The 18,434-nt window shown below is 36.0% G+C and overlaps 1 protein-coding gene across 1 annotated transcript in view; it reads left to right on the top strand.

The window, feature by feature from the left end:
• LOC109064184 (receptor tyrosine-protein kinase erbB-4-like) overlaps positions 1–18,434 on the top strand; it is a 187,273-nt gene that overhangs the window by 90,222 nt on the left and 78,617 nt on the right. The window contains exon 2 of the mRNA XM_042741326.1: positions 6,632–6,783. Coding sequence (XP_042597260.1) covers positions 6,632–6,783 — 152 coding nt within the window. The remainder of the gene's footprint in view (positions 1–6,631; positions 6,784–18,434) is intronic.

Below are 18,434 nucleotides of genomic sequence, written 5' to 3'. Positions count from 1 at the left end.
CAGGCTCCTCTAAATAACACTTATTTATCAAGATGTTTTGTGACAGAACTAAATTAAAGTTCAATTTCATTTCTTTGTTGCGTGTTGAAATATCTCTAAAAGATAATATTGCAAGCATGCCACATCATTTAAACCAAATAAATGTTTAAAAATATGATAACAATTTTTAAAGATTAACCCAATTTCATGCTAATAAGTGTTAAGGTTGTACAGAAGGTTTTATAGAAAGGGAATGGATAGCACTTGGAGCCATCCGAATTGTAGATGAGTTTGTTTCTTCATCAGTTTGAAGAAATTTTGCATTACATCACTTGCTCACCAGTGGATCCTCTGCAGTGAATGGGTGCCGTCAGAATGAGAGTCCAAACAACTGACAAAAACGTCACAGTAATCCACATCAATTAACATTTTGTGAAGTGAAAAACAGCTTGTTTGTAAGTAAATCCATCATTAAGGATTTTAATTTCCAACCATTATTTCTGGCCAAATACTAGTCCATAATCCATAATAACTCTTCTTGTAGTGAAAAAGTAAATTCCCTGTTGTGCTCTCACATCAAAATCCACCAACATATTTATTTAAAACTGTTTTGGACTGTTTTTGCTTGTAAACAGCGCTCCAACTTCTCCCATAACTCACACAATAAAGAAAAAAAATCAATATAATAAACATAGTACAAACAGATTCAACCATATTCAATTAAAAAAAACCAAAAACACATATAAATGAACAATTCCACCCATTCCTAAGCCATCCTAGGTGTATATGACTTTCTTCTTTTAAGACGAATAGTTAGCTTCTGCTAACTGTTGCATGCTTGTTCATGAGAGAGTGGCATTTCAGCAGATGACGTAGGCGTAGAGCAAGAAATATATAATTATGTAAAATATGGATATTCTAAATATCTCAGCATATTCCTTTAAATACCTTATAATGACTACGCTGAAAAATAGGACTGACTTTGAAAGAGTTTTCACTCAGAAATGATAGTAAATTTCTGGTAATTCAGTATTATGGATTGGTGGTGGTTAAGGAGATTACCCCTTTCTATGTAAAGCGCTTTGAGTGCCCAGAAAAGCCCTATATAAATGTAAGGAATTATTATTATCTCACTCAGAAACTTATTTCACAAATGATTACAAAGAAACAGCATGTCAGGGAAATTTTTAAGATTTTGTTTTTCTTATAAATCATATACTCAAATAACTTTTAGCTTTTAAAAATCAGTTTTTACATTGGAATTGCTTGTGACTTCTTTAGATGATACATTATATTTCACATACTCAGTGCATGCATCAGCATTCATCAAGAATATAAGCATATCCTGTTAAACTGTTTATCCGTATCCAGTCTACAGGCTCAGGTGATATGAGCTGTTCCTGCTACATTAAGTGCAAAACTTTTTTTCAGGGTTAGAAGGAGAGAATGACAGCAGAAAATTGTCTGGGACGAGTCATTAAATCCTATGTCTGCTAAAAAAAAATCACTTCTACCTGTGTCTCAGCAGCAGGTCATGCCTTGCTGCCCACTGAGAAAATCCAAACGAACGTGCTAATCAATCTAATTAAAGAAAGGTTTTATATTAAAGAAATTATAGTGATTCACAGTAGCCATTTGTGAACTTTACATTGTGGGAATGATGATACATATTGTATTTGGGTATGTTATATGTTATATGTAAATATATACATATACATACACACACCGTGAACACACACCTGGAGCAGTGGGCAGCCATTTATGCTGTGGCGCCCGGGGAGCAGTTGGGGGTTTGGTGCCTTGCTCAAGGGCACCTCTGTCATGTATTGCAGGCCCAAGACTCGAACCCACAACCTTAGGGTTAGGAGTCAAACTTGTTTTATATAATATTATGTTATTAATGTTTAATTATAATGTAAATATATTGTTTAATTACTTAGTATTTATTCATATTACCATATTGTATGAATACCTAAGTACTGTGCTTCCATCACTGTACCAACACCTTCACTATACCATGGTGATGCCACATTATTTATTGAAACCCATTTCTTATAGCAGTTTTTTCTTCTGTTTCCAAGTAAATGTATAAATAGACCTTATTGTGATGTTAAATTGGATTCATATCAAGTCACTTAATATGTGCATATGCTTTCTGGTCACATAACCAAAGTGTGTAGTAGTTAATATTTGTGCCTATTGTAAAGGTGACACGGACATTGATGAGGTGCTTCAATAAAGGTTTGCCACTGGTGAGAAATTAAGAAAAATATGTTGTACCATCAAGTTTGAGCAATAGATGATGAAGGGCATTATAATGAAATCAGCAGTTATGTTTTCATCTGTCAGCCCATCAATCCTGGTGTGGTGCTCAGTTAGCTTTTTAATAATGTCATACACGGATCTTTCAGACATCAGGGATTCTTTAATGTCATTTTAATTTTTGATGTTATGCAGGGTTAAAAAGAGAAATAAGAAAGAGAACAAATTTTTGTATTCCCGTTTTAGACCGCTACATCAATATGAATACTTTAGTAACAAACAAACAAACAAAAACTTTTAGGGCTTATTTTTGAACATATTCAGGGTAAAGAAACAAAACAACTCTTAAAAGTGTCTGTTTCAAAGACTATTGTCAACTTGATGGATGAAGAACTATTTTCTTCTACATCTTGAGTTTCTGTGTCTCACACTGAGCATATGGTTTCACCAAAAATCTTCCTGATCTCCATGGTCCAACAACGTCATTACTGAAGTGACAATAAATTAAAGAAAAGATGTCCTCATTTGCCCGCCACTCTCCTTTCTGTGAAATAAATTAGTTGAGACCTCAATGAGCAGCACAGCAGTAGGCCATATTAATATTGTTTTTCTTGGCAGTGGCTCCATGCAGGAATTCCTGGAGTCAGTGGGACAGACATGCCCACAACATTAAGTACAATAAGCAAACACAAAAATTGTGCACAGTGGGGAATGACTGTGTGCATGTTTGTGTGAGAAATTACTAATGGGAATTTTGTATTTAGGTATCTATGGGCATGTTTCTATGGGCATATATCTATATTACACACTTCATATTCATCCATTTACACCCATCTGTTAAACATTTCAAGTTATGAAAGGGAAACATAATATAATAAATATAGTTTCTAAATGTGCTTAAAATGAAATGGGCCATTTTAAATGTATTACAGTCTTGTGCAGTATAGTGCAATTTCATGCTTCTGAGGTTGTTGACCACAGTGAAAGATATGAAGAATATACAGTATATATATGTATGTATATGTATATGTGTATATATATATATATATATATAATAGATATATATATATATATATATATATATATATATATATATATGTGTGTGTGTGTGTGTGTGTGTGTCTATTTCACTCATTACAATTATCTCTTTATTTGCTATAGTTAAAAAAAATGGTAATAAAATATCACAATAACTCATCTGTGAGTATCTTGATAATGTTAGATAACCCTTAAGCAAAACATGGTCAGGTCAAAGTGTCTGAATAATTTTTGGTCCCCAATTTTTATAAATTTTACAGGTAGTCCACTGTTTGAAGAATTTTTGGATACAATATGTCAAAGTTTGCTTTATTTTGATATCCTCACTTACATAAATGAACTATAGTTTCCTGCACCCACTAGTAAAAACACACACACACACACACACACACACACACACACACACACACACACACATACATATATATATATATATATATATATATATATAAAATTATATCATGAATACTGATGCAAAAGTGACACAGTGAGTATTCCCTACCATGTGTTTCACACAAGCACACATACAGTAAGCATTCTCACATGAATCATTGGACATGTATTTTCTACTCACACACGTTTACAATAATTGGCGTTGTGGTGCTCGGCAGGCATGGGCCAGCTGATGTAGCAGATGGTTCAGGCTGGACCCAGGTGGAAATAGGTGTATTTAATTGCATGTCAAGTCTGACACCTCTGCCAGGGTTAAAGGGGCCTGTCTGTTCCTGTGCCTGTTAGCCCTCACAGCTCCTTCAGCCAAGACTCATCACTGTCCCTGGAAATCATCGCTAACAGCACACACACATACAGTACACTCAAAAACAATAGATCTCCACTGGTTTGACACAGAGCCTGGAAATATACATTGGACATCTCAAAACAGTACAGCACTACAGTTAACATAAAAAGTAAGCAAAAAATTACATTTCTATTTATCTTTAACCAAGTGACAGATTTTGTGCAACCCTAGAACACAGTTGAAGACATGCATTGCAAAACTACCATCTCCATCACGTCACAAACGTGCCCATTGTCAACATAACATAAAACCATTCACAATAGCCCCAGTCCCTAAATACTGCTACAGAATACAATAGGCCACTTGAACTATAAAGTTGGAAGCTGTGTAGAAAGAATACCTCACGCCAGGTCACTAATGTATGTCTGCACAACTAATACGAATTCAAAACACAGACGTGAACTTGTATCACTTAATCATAACATCTACATACAACATACCGTAGCTACAGCCTGTCCACATACAAAACCTGAGTAGCAGTTAGAGAGAAAATCTTATAACTTATGCTTTATTTATTCCAAAACAGAAGTCATTTAAAATATTATTTTATATTAATTTCTTCCTTCTACAGTTAATGTGCAAAGATTGCCTATTCAAGGCACATATATATCATATTGTCTTAAATATATTAGATATAACTGAAGTGTATAAAATTATTTTATTCAGAAATGTCATGTTTGTGATTTGTATTATTATTTGTTAATGTGTTATTTAAATTAATAGGCCATTTATATCCGAAAACAGGTGCAATTAGTCGCTGACGTTAGTTGCAAATAATCTTTATGAGGACGACTGGTAACAGCTGGCTTTATATTCTTTAGACACCGCACACTAAACAACTTTAAACACTGAGTGAAAACACTGACTGAGCCCAGGTCGCCGTGATTTTGGCAAGTAAGACATGTTCCTGGACCAAAATCTTTTGTTGATCCTGGATCAACATAACTGCCCAAAAATATGGATTTAACCCAATCCCTACCCCTAAACCTAAACCTAACCTTACCTAACCTAATTACTTCCTAAAATCAGTGGGAAATGATATCTGATTAACAAGCCTGTAGAAGCACCTAACCCTGATTGTAAGCCTAAAACAGATATTTCCTGAAACGTTATCCCTCAATTCTGATTGGTTGATAGGAATGTTGTTCCAGGATCAACAAGGATGTTGATCCAGGGACATGTTGTACTTGGTGAAATCATGTTCACCATACATACATTCTAAAATTCATTCTAAAATTAATTTTGGAATCAAAATTTGGTGTCACTTTATTTTACAGTTCTGTGTAGCTGCTGGGTAGTATAAGGTAACTACATGGTTAAGGTTAGGTTTAGGGGTAGGTTCAGGGTTAGTACCTAGTTACTACCTAGTTGTTGTAATTACTATAATAACTACATAGTAGGAAGAATACCGTAAAATTAAGTGCTACCCAAAATCTAACCAAAACTGAAATCAAAATTCCCTCATTCCTACTGTGCACAGTATTGTGTTACTCTAAAGAAAGTAATTTCTAATATTTCATCAAATATGAGAAATTTTCACAATACAGTTGGTGTACTTTAAGTCATGTACTATTTTATTTTCCAAAGAATATTCTGCTTTACATGGAATACCGTTAAATGATTTGCAAACCCCATTTCATGTTTTCTTTAGGCATGAGTAACATATTAAAACACTCCTCAGCTTCAAAGAAGAAATAATGGCACACAACTGGAAAATTATTCATATGACAAAAAAATATATATATATATAAAAAATAAAAAAAATGGTACAATGTAGTTTAACCAGTTCAGATAGTTGTAGGCTCTAAACTGTTCTTGCATAATCCAAAGCTTGTAAAGTCTGTTGTATCTTCCAGTTTTACACTGTTCTTTATCTTTACCAAAAAGATGCATGAAATCCCATGCAATATGCTTCAGATTATCCTATTATAGATCCTACCGGGTCACTCCAACCTGAAACAAAGAAACAAGGAGTTGAGATGTCCATATGAAGTCTGGCCTCGCTGAGATTCTAAGCAAGGATTACTCTCTGGGATCAGTGGAACAATCACTTATCAAATACTTCATTAAAACCTGCCATACAGCCCTCAGTGTTCAGCTGGGCGATAATAAAGAGAAGCTGACTGCTTCTTTTATCTGGTTGTTGAGGATGGCAGATGTTTAGTGTTGCAAAAGCTGGTCAGTGAAAGCATAAACGCACATGAACTTTCGCTCAGCAATTTTGCTAATTACTTTCTTGAAGAACTGACCTATGTTTTTAACACAATGTGTGTTATACTGGAGCATCCACATAAGAACACTGCACAAATTGTTTAGAGAAGCTAATGCTGCCTTGGAAGGTTTCCAGTGGTTTTCCTTTTTTTTTTTTTTGTAATTCTTACCTATCCTCCTAATTTTTGTCCTCCTAATCTTTCATAGCTGTAGTTATTCAAAGCTTGTTATTTATGCAAGACCACATTAAGGAATTATTTGATTTGACCCATCTGATCTTTACCTTTACCTCTCTCTCTCTCTCTCTCTCTCTCTCTCTCTTTCTCTCTCTCTCCTCTGTAGTGTGTCCTGGCACTGATAACAAGCTCAGCACGCTGTCGGATTTGGACCAGCAGTACAAAACTCTTCGCAAGTTCTACGAAAACTGTGAGGTGGTCATGGGTAATCTGGAGATCACCAGTATTGAAAGAAACCGCAACTTGTCATTCCTCAAGGTGAGATTATCATTACGGTCTTAACCAGCATTTTAAGGAAAGGCTCCTCCAATGGGCAAATTATAGATTTTTTGTCACAGTAAATGGCACATTTAATTTGATGCAAATGAAAACGAGGTTGGAGGGTTAGTGGTGCTCTCTGCTCAAAATCTTGTGAAGGCTTTTGGTCATGTGTCCTTTTCTCAGTCCATGCTTTTTTTCTACACAAAATGTGTGGAAAATATGATTTTTAATGGTTTGTCCACTGAACACAAAAGTTCACAAAGGATGCTATGATAGAAATCTAAAACTTGTTTATGTTTCAGGTACCTTTTTACTTGGAAAAATTACTCTTTTCCATTAAAAAAAAAAAATTATGACACGCTAATTTCAAGTAGTGTTTTTTGTTGTTGTTGTTGTTGTTTTTTGTTAATAAACCATTTTTTAATTTTCTCTGCTGAAAAAAACAAACAAACAAACAAAAAAACTTTCAGTTGGTAAGCCAGTGGCTTCAAGGGGGCCACAAATGACAACAAATGAGTTCCTTCTGTTGTTGAGCACAAAAATATTTGTATTTTAATAAATATATATATAAATCTAAATTAAAATGCTAAAAAGCCAAAAAGGTTGGAAACTATTGTTTTAGGTTGTTTTTTTGTTTTTTGTTGTTGTTGTTGTTGTTGTTTGTTTGTTTGTTTGTTTTTTTATTAGTAGACGTGGTAATCTCAGTTCTCTTCTCGTGTTGCTCTTGCATATCAGGGTAATTTTGGGAGCTGAAAAGAATAGGGACTCAAGTCTGCATTTCCTTTGATTATCTCAAAAATTAATGCAGTGTAGTGCTCAGGGATGGGGGAAATTAATCAAAACCCTCTCAAGTTTCTGAATGTTTATTAATAATTTCCTAATCATTAAAAAAGAGAATGGGGAAAAAACACAGTTTTAAAGTTTTAAGGCAGGTTTCACCAAACTTGGTCCTGAAGGGCTGGTGTCCTGCAGAGTTTGGCTACAACCCTAATCAAACACACCTGAACCAGCCAATCAAGGTCTTACTAGGTATATTTGAATCTTCCATACAGGTGCGTTGAGGCAAGTTGGAGCTAAACTCTGCAGGACACTGGCCCTCTAGGACCGAGTTTGGTGACCCATGTTTTAAGGAAATAAAGTTGGGTAAAAAAGGTTTGCTTCTGCCAAGTAGTTTGAAGAACAGTGTAATGTATTTAAATTCACTCTAACACACAAGCTATATCAAAAGTTACATATATAATGCATGTATATGAATGTATTTTTTCAGTTTTTGCCTTGTCTGTTTGTCTCTTATACATGGATAGAGCTGCTAAAACGTGTCTTGCTTTAGAGTGGTGGCCTTCTCTAGATGGAAAGATGTACAAACTGTTATTTTATCAAAAAATACTGTAAAACAGTAAAACTGTGAAATATTATTACAATTTAAAATAATTATTTTCTGGTTTGCTGTACTTTAAAATGTAATTGATTCATGTGAAACAAAGCTGAATTTTCAGCATCATTACTCCAGTCTTCAGTGTCACATGATCCTTCAGAACTCATTCTAATATGCTGATTTGCTGCTCAAGACACATTTCATCTTATTATATGGTAATAAGAAATGTTAAATAGCATCCTAGCATCCTGTGATAGGTTAGAATGTTAGAGACTTTGATTGACAGCTCATTAAAATCTCATCAAGCCACCTGATTGTTACTTGCCAGCTGAGTGGGAACATCAAGTTTACTGTCCAAGCAAGCGCAGTAGAGACAGATAACCTTTGTCTGCAACCGAAATATGTGAAAAATGTGAAAATGTAAACTGTGTGGGTTGATGTTGTTCAGTCATGTAGTTTATTTTTGCAGACCGAGCAGGAATTCCAGCACAATGGGGCTTTCCTCCGGTGTAATAATGCTCAGTTGTTCTGGCTGGCTCTTGTTCTTTTACACGGGTCATTCACTCCAGTCTCTACGGTCGTTGTGAAGTGGTTTCGGGCAGTAGTGAGGAAGTTGAAATTGTCTTGAAAGAATATCAGTATTGCCCTCATACAAAAATCTACTGCACCACAGTCTCGGAGGAATGATTTTTTTTTTTTTTTTTTTTTTTTTTTTTTTTTTTTTTTTAAATTAGCCTTGTAAATTAGAATTAATGTGATTCTAGTTTCACAGATTGGATCAAAGTCTTCACAATTTGTAGAATCACTGCCCAAAATGTTTGAAACGTGAAATTTAATTAGATTTGCTGATAATTGCAATGCAGAGTCAAATATAAATTACGCGTGCTGTTGTGAGTATGTGCTTAGAATGTTGATTCATTTTCTTTTTATAGATTTTTCCTTGTAGTCACATCAACACAAGCATCATAATTTGTCTGGAAATGAAGCTTCTGTGAAGATAATCACCATAAGATATGTAATAAAATATTTTCTACCATCTACTTTTAAAGGTTACATGGAAACATATACCCTCTTTGTTTTTTTCTGTCTGCATTAATTTGTGTTGGCTAATTAGCAATATGTTAAATGTATCGACATTAAACAAAAATTGACCCTGGTTACTTTACTATGCACATTCCTAGTCTTATTTTACACAATTGATCTGTGCACATTTTTCCAAATAAATAAATAAATTCCCGTCTTTAACTTGGTCAGACATGACTTTTCATTTGGCTGACGTCACCCTCTCAGCCAAATGATTTACAGTGATTTCCAGTTTTACATAGAAATATTTAACATTTCATGTTGAATTTAATGTATTCTTATCTCCATTTCTTTCAAAGATTCAACAGTTTTACTTAAATTCATATCCAATTTGCCTTTCTGTAGGTAGAACTGTGATTGGTCATTAATCAAACCCACCGATATGAGAGGTGATTGTTCTATTCACTGGTTTTCTCAGAGGTGTTCACATTCACAATATATACATACATCCATCATACAGATATATTCATCCTACTAATAATTAATTTATTTATTTTCACCCAATTATTAAACTGCATTGTTTGAACTCAAATTTCCAAATTCTGCTTTTTAGAATCAATGCTATAAACTATTTTGCATCTACTGTAGTTCATGTGCTTTTGAAAGCTGAGAAAACTTAAATGCACATTTTAAAATTTGCAGTCTTTCTCTTTTGTCCAATCAACTCCACTCTAGAATGAGAATGTCTCTCCTGCCTCTGACTGACAATAACAAGTAGAAAATCATTATTCATGACTATGATGTAAAGCTGTTAGCTATTTTAAAAGAAATGTGTCCTGTCTGAACATCTTGCATCAACAGGAAATCCAGTACATAAACCAAGGAAGGAAAACAGTGCTAGATATAAAGTGATTTATGTATTTGCCAGATGCTTTTATTCAGAGTAACCGGCATTGCATACAAGGTATACATTTAGTCTTTCATGCATCACACTGTAAAACATAATATGATCAATAAGTCTTGGCAACATATCTTTTTCCATTACTTTAACTCATTTAAATGAATTACCCAATTTGGTGTCATTTTTAAGACATACAAATATCAATTCAATGTCAAGTTAGTTTTATTTTATTTTATTTGAAATAATGTGTACAGCCAATTTGATTAAACTTAAAAAATGTAAGCCAGTAACATTTTTTTTTTTTTTTTTGTCTCCACTCAGGAATTTATTTTCATGTGGTCTTTCATGCATGTTAATTAATTTTCAGAACATCTATTTGTATTTTCTGCACCCTTCCTATTGACAGCTTTCTGTGTAGCTCAGTGTAAAGGCCACTTGCACACTCACACGTGAATTTAAATGGGGCCTGTAATTTAGTTGGTGAGCGAGACAAAAAGCCACTTGACTCCTGGATTTCTGCTCTTTAAGTTTTAGACATCCTGCATTTTCACACTGAAATAAAATGCAGAATAAAGTTTTTCAGTGATATGCTGTCCAGAGTAAGACTAGGTCTGTTGGAGGAAGTATTAACCACTGTGATGTACTAACAGCTCTGCCTAATTATCACTCTGTCACTGTGAGAGGTTCAGGCAGCTTCAGTGCAGAGCCGAGCCTTACTGTGAGCTTTAAGTGAGTCATTGGTTAAGGCTTGCACTTCACTAACTCATTGGTATAGCATTAGTAATTTAAGTATGTCTGAGTTGTATTTATGTTTTGATCATTTTATACTCATTTCTTGAATATGCATGCAAGATGCTTGTTTGTCATTTGCTGATTTAAATGCCTTATGATTCACAGGGAATGAATCTTAGAAAATGAAAGTGTTGTAAAACATGTTTAACATTACTTTCCCACTTGATAAGATTTTTTAAAAGGACAGTTTAACCAAAAATGTAAATTTGCTAAAAACTTTACTCACCCTCAGACCTTTCAAGATGTAGATGAGTTTGTTTCTTAATTGGAACAGATTTGGAGAAATTTAGCATTGCATCACTTGCTCCCCAATGGTTCCTCTGCAGTGAAATGGGTGCCATCAGAATGTGAGCAAATAATTGATAAAAACATCGCAATAATCCACATGCAATCCACACGCAAACTCCAGTTCAACAATTAATGTCTGAATCGAGGACAGAAAAAAGAACAAATCAAATCAAACCAGAACAAAACAAAAAAAAAAAATATATAATATTAAATTTTATATATAGTAGATAATGGAATAGTATTTTGATCAAAAGTGATTACTTAAAGTTTGAACGCCTTAATAATTGATTGATCGATTGATTGATTGATTTCTTTCTTTCCATGAAGAAACAAACCCATCTACATCTGAGATGAACTGAGGGTGAGTAAAGTTTCAGCAGATTTTCATTTTTATATTTTATAAACATAAACAACCATATAATTGTGCAAAGATAGAATAAATGGTAAAATAGTTTCTTCTATCCCAGAATATGAACCACAACTGTGAATCTACTTTACCGTGACTCAGCCAAGTTACATAGTCTATAAATAGCTATGGAAACCCTATATTCTAAAATGATAATGCAATTCATAAATATTTTTGTTCACTTTTCTTGTGTTTATCTTTACCGAACTCTGACGGTAACAGCATGATTTATTTGGCCTTTACACTGGTTTACTGGTGTCCCATGGTCCTGTTTATGTGACACGATGGATCTGTTCCAAAATTTTACTGAGCTGCCTTACTGCTTACCGCCAATACAGGCAGCAGTACCCGAACAGAGATGGAACCCTCTACATACAACAACTCAAAAAGTTATTTATACAAGAGACTCTACTCACAATTGATTGCAATAAAGTTTGATGTTAACATATTGCTAAGCTAACTTATTGGCCTCTTCAAAGTTGATGCCCTTGTAGGCATAAAAATAAATTGCACACAGAAAAATATCTGACAAATAAAATAAATAAATTGTTAAAAATTGCTTTTTATTTATTTATAATTTTATATAAGTATTTATTTTATTGTTACATTTTTTCTTTCTTTATTTAACCTTAAGTACATAACTGGCCAAAAGTTTGAATTTTATTTTATTTTATTTTATTTTATTTTATTTATTCAATTGAAATTATTTTTTTTAAATTATAATATTTCATAATATTATACCGCTTTACTGCATTTTTTATTTTATTTATTTATCTATATTATAATTATATTTTATTTTATTATTATTTTATTTTATTTTATTTTATTTTATTTTATTTTATTTTTGTCAAATAAATACAGTCTTGATGAGCATTAGAGACTTCTTTCAAAAACACTTACCAGCAGTTTACATTTAAAAATCGTTCTCTCTGTATTTGAATTTCCACTCAGCTCATTGCAGTGCATTGCCTTATCTGCAAAGGATACATAGGGTGCATGAGATGCTGGCTTCTTTGCCAAAACAAAGTATTCAACCTATCTTAGAAGTTGCCTTCCATATGGAACAGCGTTTGAACTGGAAGTGTGACCATGTTATCTAACTAGGCAGTTTACTCTGTTTTGGAACAGAGCTAATATTTCACAGTTGCACTGGCAGTAAACAGCTGTTTAAACAATTCCATTCTTCAAAACTTACATTCATACAAAAATAAATAAATAAATAAATAAAAAATACAAAAACAGGCCCATTGATTGGACCGTTATTGCTATCCAGTCTAGGATTCCCTTGTAGATTATTATTACTTTCCTGCTTTTTTTATATATATACAGGACTTTTAAAATGGGAAATATTAAAGTAGGCGCAAGACTGGGTAACATTTATATCATTTCAAGGATGTGTTTCCTACAGCAAATGTTCGAGCACAGGCCAGAGCTTGTTAAACTCTTCAGTTTGTGATAATGCGCAGGCCATATATATAGGGTCAGGATGAACCACACTGTATGATGGATAGTTCTGTGTCCAATGCCCCGCAGCGGTGCAGAGTTGTGTCCTTATTAGCGGGTAAAAAGATGGGAGGATGGCTAAGGTGAGCTGATGTTTGAGATTCTGCTGGAATCTGCAGCACAACAGCTTGTCCTGTTCTATTAGAGTTCATGCTTGGTGACGTAGCTATACATTGGCTTAGTTATGAACTCTAGTAAGCCACCTACCTAGAAAGCATTTTTAGATTTAGATACCCTAAGTGGATTTTTGATACTGTGTGCTACTCTAATACTCTAATACATTTATAATGTTACTAAGATTTATTCAATCTATTTCAAATAAATGCTGTTCTTATGAACTTTTCATCAAAGAATCCTGAAAAAAAATGCATCAGTTTTGACACAAATAATAAGCAGCACAACTGTTTTCAGAATTGATAATAATAAGAAATGTTTCTTGAACTTCAAAACAGCATATTAGAATAATTTCTGAAGGATCATTTGACACCGAAGACTCGGGTAATGATGCTGGAAATTCAGCTTTGCATCACAGGAATAAATACATTTTGTAAAATATATTCAAATAGAAAATAGTTCATTGGAATTGTATGAATATTTTACAGTAGTACTGGTTTTACTGTATTTTTTATCAAATAAATGTAGCCTTGGTAAGAGATTTCTTTTAAAAACGTAAAAATCCATAAATGCCAAGTTTTTGAACTGTAGTGTCCATAGGTAGTAGACAGTGAGGCAGTTTTAAACACAGCCCGTATAGCCCTGATAAACTGCATAAGCTAATGCCTTAATTTATCCCGGCTCTGAGGGTGTTATAGTGCCGGTCTCTGACCTGATTTCACTTAATCTCAATCCTTCTGAAAGAAAAGGGCAAAACTGATCACGTATCAGCAGTTAGTAATAACTTCTGCCCTTTCTAAGAAAGCCACTGTTGTTTCCCATTCTAGCCTCTGCAGTTTCTTATTAGATCCGACACAGCACTGTGGCAAGGTCTCAGAGGTGAAGTAATTTCCTTAGAGCAATTACAGGCACCAGAAATTCCCATGATTGCCATTATATTAAAAGGTATGACTATAAAAGTGAATTATAATTGAACGATCACCATTTATCTGAATAAGGCTCTATCTTTCTCTACATCACAAGGGGAAATGCTACCAATTTATTGTACATTCATAATTGTTTGAAGCAACCTTGGTATCTGTACCATGTGTCTGCAAACACCAAGCAGATTTGAGTCCAGGTTTTTTTTTTTTTTTTTTTTTTTTTTTTTTTTTTAAAGGGGTCATTTATGGGATCTTGAAGGCCTTCAAGTTGCAATGGAATGGAAATGACTAAATATATTACTTCCATTTTGTGATGCATATTCAAATTGTAAAAGAAAACATTGCTGTTGGGTTGTTTTATTAGTCCACGGGTTGAAGCGACAGTCCAAGTGACAAGTGACAATCCCACCCTCCACGAATGCGATTTTGAATGAAGAGTACCAGCCCCCTAAAAGCAGGTTTCGACCCTCCTACCAGCTCACTTAAAAAAAAACATGTACAAAACAGTAATGAATCACTCAAAAGTCAGAAAATTCCCATTTATTTTTACGTATCTGTCAGTCCGAGACATCATTGCTGAGGATTGCATGCTCTAACAAGCTCAAATTTCATTGGACAATGAGAAGTGGAGTGGTAATTTCCCAGTCTTATTCATAAATCGGTTGAAAACTATGTAGCCACTTTGTTTTCAGTTATTTATATTTTTTTTACTTTATTTTTATTATTATTATAAAATTTTATTATTTTAGAAAAAGTGAAATGGCTAAAATAGAAGCCACATTCCCCTTCAGGAAACCTGCGTTGTGTCAGAAACACTTTAGGAATGCTTCTGTGTGACCATGTTCTAAAACAGCGGTTCTCAATTCCAGTCCTCATGACCCCCTGCTCTGTACATTTTGTATGTTTCTCTTATCGCTTCAGACATTTTTTCTATGCGAACATAAGTGCCCTGCAAAGTGGCCGTGGTGAGATGTCACGGGTGAGTCAAGAGTCACGTAGTGACCAGGAAGCTTAAAAGCACATCCGAAACAAACAGCTTTAGCATCTGTGTCTTTAGCAAGCACTCTGTGTGTCAGTCTGAAATATCTGTTGTTTGTCAGTGCCAGTGTACAATCACAAAAGTATATGGTGAGCAAGAAAAACAAGCAGAACTTTAGACCATGTGTTCTTCTCTGCCCGCACTAAACATTACGGGTGCGAATAAACACGATTGTGTTGTTTGTTTTGGAGAGGAGCACGCACAGTCAGCTCTTGACAGGGTTGACTGTGCATCGTGCTCCCACTGCGAACACTCTGCTCCCACCAGTCACACTTCGAGGAGTGAGTCCTTGTTGGCAGTCTTTGCCTTAGGTGGGAAAGATGCTTGTGAGCTATCTGTTCCCAATACAGCATCGTCCCTGAAAGCCCCTATGTTATCTACAAAGCATCTTTGGTGGATAAAGCCTACACGGCAGACGCCCCTGTTCTCATTGTCCACTCGGAAATGTGGCGGAACTGGGAGGTTTGCATCCCCTGAAAAGGTTATCAAGCAGCCAGTTCAGTTTGTGCCTGACGGAATTAAACTCTCTATCTATGATAGATGAAAGTCCAAAGCAGCTGGCATCCTCAGCCCCGCTGATACCCTTGCCACCACCAGTGCTTCGGGGCTCAGTGGGCTCCAAAGAGCAAATTTCCCAGCTGCTGCCTGGCAATGGTACAGCAAGGGACTGCTCATCCCCTCAGATGAGGGCTTTAGAGCCATCAGGTCTGTCGTTCCCTGCCAGTAATCTGCTTCAGGGTGCAAATCTGACTACTCCAAATACACCAGAGGCCAGTCTTGAGAGACTGGTTCCCTTAGTTGGCCTCTTGGCAGCGTGGAAACCATAGACGCATACATCCATATATCCATCCTTCCATAACACAGGAATTTCCTGAGGTTTGCTTTTGAGGGCAAATCATATTTGGGTACTTCCTTTTGGCCTAGCACTGTCACCCCACACTTTCAGCAGTGCATGGATGCAGTTCTTATTCCTCTGGGACTCCAGGGCATCCACATTGTATTACATCAATGATTGGCTGATATTAGCTCAATCAGAGCAGATGGCAGTTCAGCATCGAGATGTAGTTCTCGCTCACATGAAAGAGATGGGGTTAAGGTGGAACACCAAAAAGAGTGTGCTTTCTCCAGTACAGAGAACAACTTTTCTCTTTGTTGTATTGGTTTCAACAGTAATGCAGGCACATTTGTCTCCTGCTTGTGCTATTTGATTCCCACAGCTGTGAACAGTGTGAGGCTGGGGCAACCTGCTTCGCATGATCAGTGATGCTTATGTGCCTTAGACATGTGTGAGAAGGCCACCATCTAATGTTGGCACTTACTGTAAATTGCCTAGTGATGCTGGCCATGTTTTTTGCACTGAAACACTCCCTTCCAGAGCTGAAGGCCCATCATGTGCTTGTCTGGATACCATGGTAGAGATGTGGTTGAGACTGTGTCTATACACATTTTCCTTGATAGATCTGCTCCCGGGAGTTCTGGAGAAAGTCTGTCAGGACAGGGTCTGTCTATTTCTAGTAGCCCCATTCCGACTGGCCTGATAAGCTCTCAGGCCTAGTGTCTTTCCTCGATAACTCTCCCTAGGAGATTCCAGTCAGGAGGAACCATCTGACTCAGTCAGTGGATGGAATCGTTCATCCCTGCCTGGAATTATTGGTTTGGCCTCTGAGGGGGCTCAAGTCTCTCAGCTGAGATTTGTTGAGACCATACTCCACTTCAGAGCTCCCTCCATGAGGAAACTGTACTCCTTGAAATGGGTTGTGTTCAATTCAGGTCAGAGTGAACTGCCCATTTGGTTCAGTTCTGGAGTTCTTGTAGGGACGGTTCTCCACTGGATTTACCCCCTCCACCTGAACGGTGTACGTAATGGCCATAGCTGCTCATTCATTGGAAAGAAATCCATTGGTAACATGTTTCCTTTGTTGTGCTTGAGGCCAGGAGAAGTATGGTGGCTTCTAAAGCCTTTTCTCAGTGTTTTCCTGCAAGATGTGTGTGTTGCAGCGGGCTGGTCCTTTCTGCTCACATTTGTTAGATTTTACAATCTCGATTGGGTACCACTCCTGACTCTCAGGTGCTTCTGTATTAGCTGTGCTCGCCGTGATTTCAATCTAGGCTGACATTTGTCAGTATGGCGGAGTGGGTATTGCCATTCCCAAAGTGTTTCTGACGCAGCACAAGTTCGCTATGTGGAATGTCTCTAGGTTACGTATTTCACCCTGGTTCTTTGAGGGGAACAAGATGCTGCATCTCCCTGCCATACTTTCTGCATCCCTGTGAGTAGCTTGCTTCCAGAAATTTCGAGACGTTTCTATAACATTCTGGAGTATTCTGGAATATTGTAATGTTTTCTGGAAAATTCCAAAACATTGTGGGACTGGTCAAAAAAGAAAAATATCATCCATCATATACAAACCCGATGCCAAAAAAGTTGGGACACTGTACAAATTGTGAAGAAAAACAGAATGCAATGATGTGGAAGTTTCAGATTTAATTATTTTATTCAGAATACAACATAGATGACATATCAAATGTTTAAACTGAGAAAATTTATAATTTTAAGGGAAAAACAATATTAAAATAAATAAAACAACAATAATAATACTCAAAAAAGTAGGGACAAGGCCATGTTTACCACTGTGTGGCATCCCCTCTTCTTTTTATAACGGCCTGCAAACGTCTGGGGACTGAGGAGACAAGTTGCTCAAGTTTAGGAATAGGAATGTTGTCCCATTCTTGTCTAATACAGTCTAATACAGGCTTCTAGTTGCTCAACTGTCTTAGGTCTTCTTTGTCGCATCTTCCTCTTTATGTTGCACCAAATGCTTTCTATGGGTGAAAGATCTGGACTGCAGGCTGGCCATTTCAGTACCCGGATCCTTCTTCTACGCAGCCATGATGTTGTAATTAATTCAGTATGTGGTCTGGCATTGTCATGTTGGAAAATGCAAGGACTTCCCTGAAAGAGACGACGTCTGGATGGGAGCATATGTTGTTCTAGAACGTGGATATACCTTTCAGCATTGATGGTGCCTTTCCAGATGTGTAAGCTGCCCATGCCACATGCACTCACGCAACCCCATACCATCAGAGATGCAGGCTTCTGAACTGAGTGCTGATAACAACTTGGGTTGTCCTTGTCCTCTTTAGTCCGGATGACATGGCATCCCAGTTTTCCAAAAAGAACTTCAAATTTTGATTCGTCTGACCACAGAACTGTTTTCCACTTTGCCACAGTCCATTTTAAATGAGCCTTGGCCCAGAGAAAATCCCTGCGCTTCTGGATCATG

The sequence above is a fragment of the Cyprinus carpio genome, chromosome A1 (assembly GCF_018340385.1).
Source record: "Cyprinus carpio isolate SPL01 chromosome A1, ASM1834038v1, whole genome shotgun sequence".
In the NCBI taxonomy this organism is placed as follows: domain Eukaryota; kingdom Metazoa; phylum Chordata; class Actinopteri; order Cypriniformes; family Cyprinidae; genus Cyprinus; species Cyprinus carpio.
Note: the sequence above shows the minus strand (reverse complement) of the source record. Positions and strands in the feature narration are given on the sequence as shown.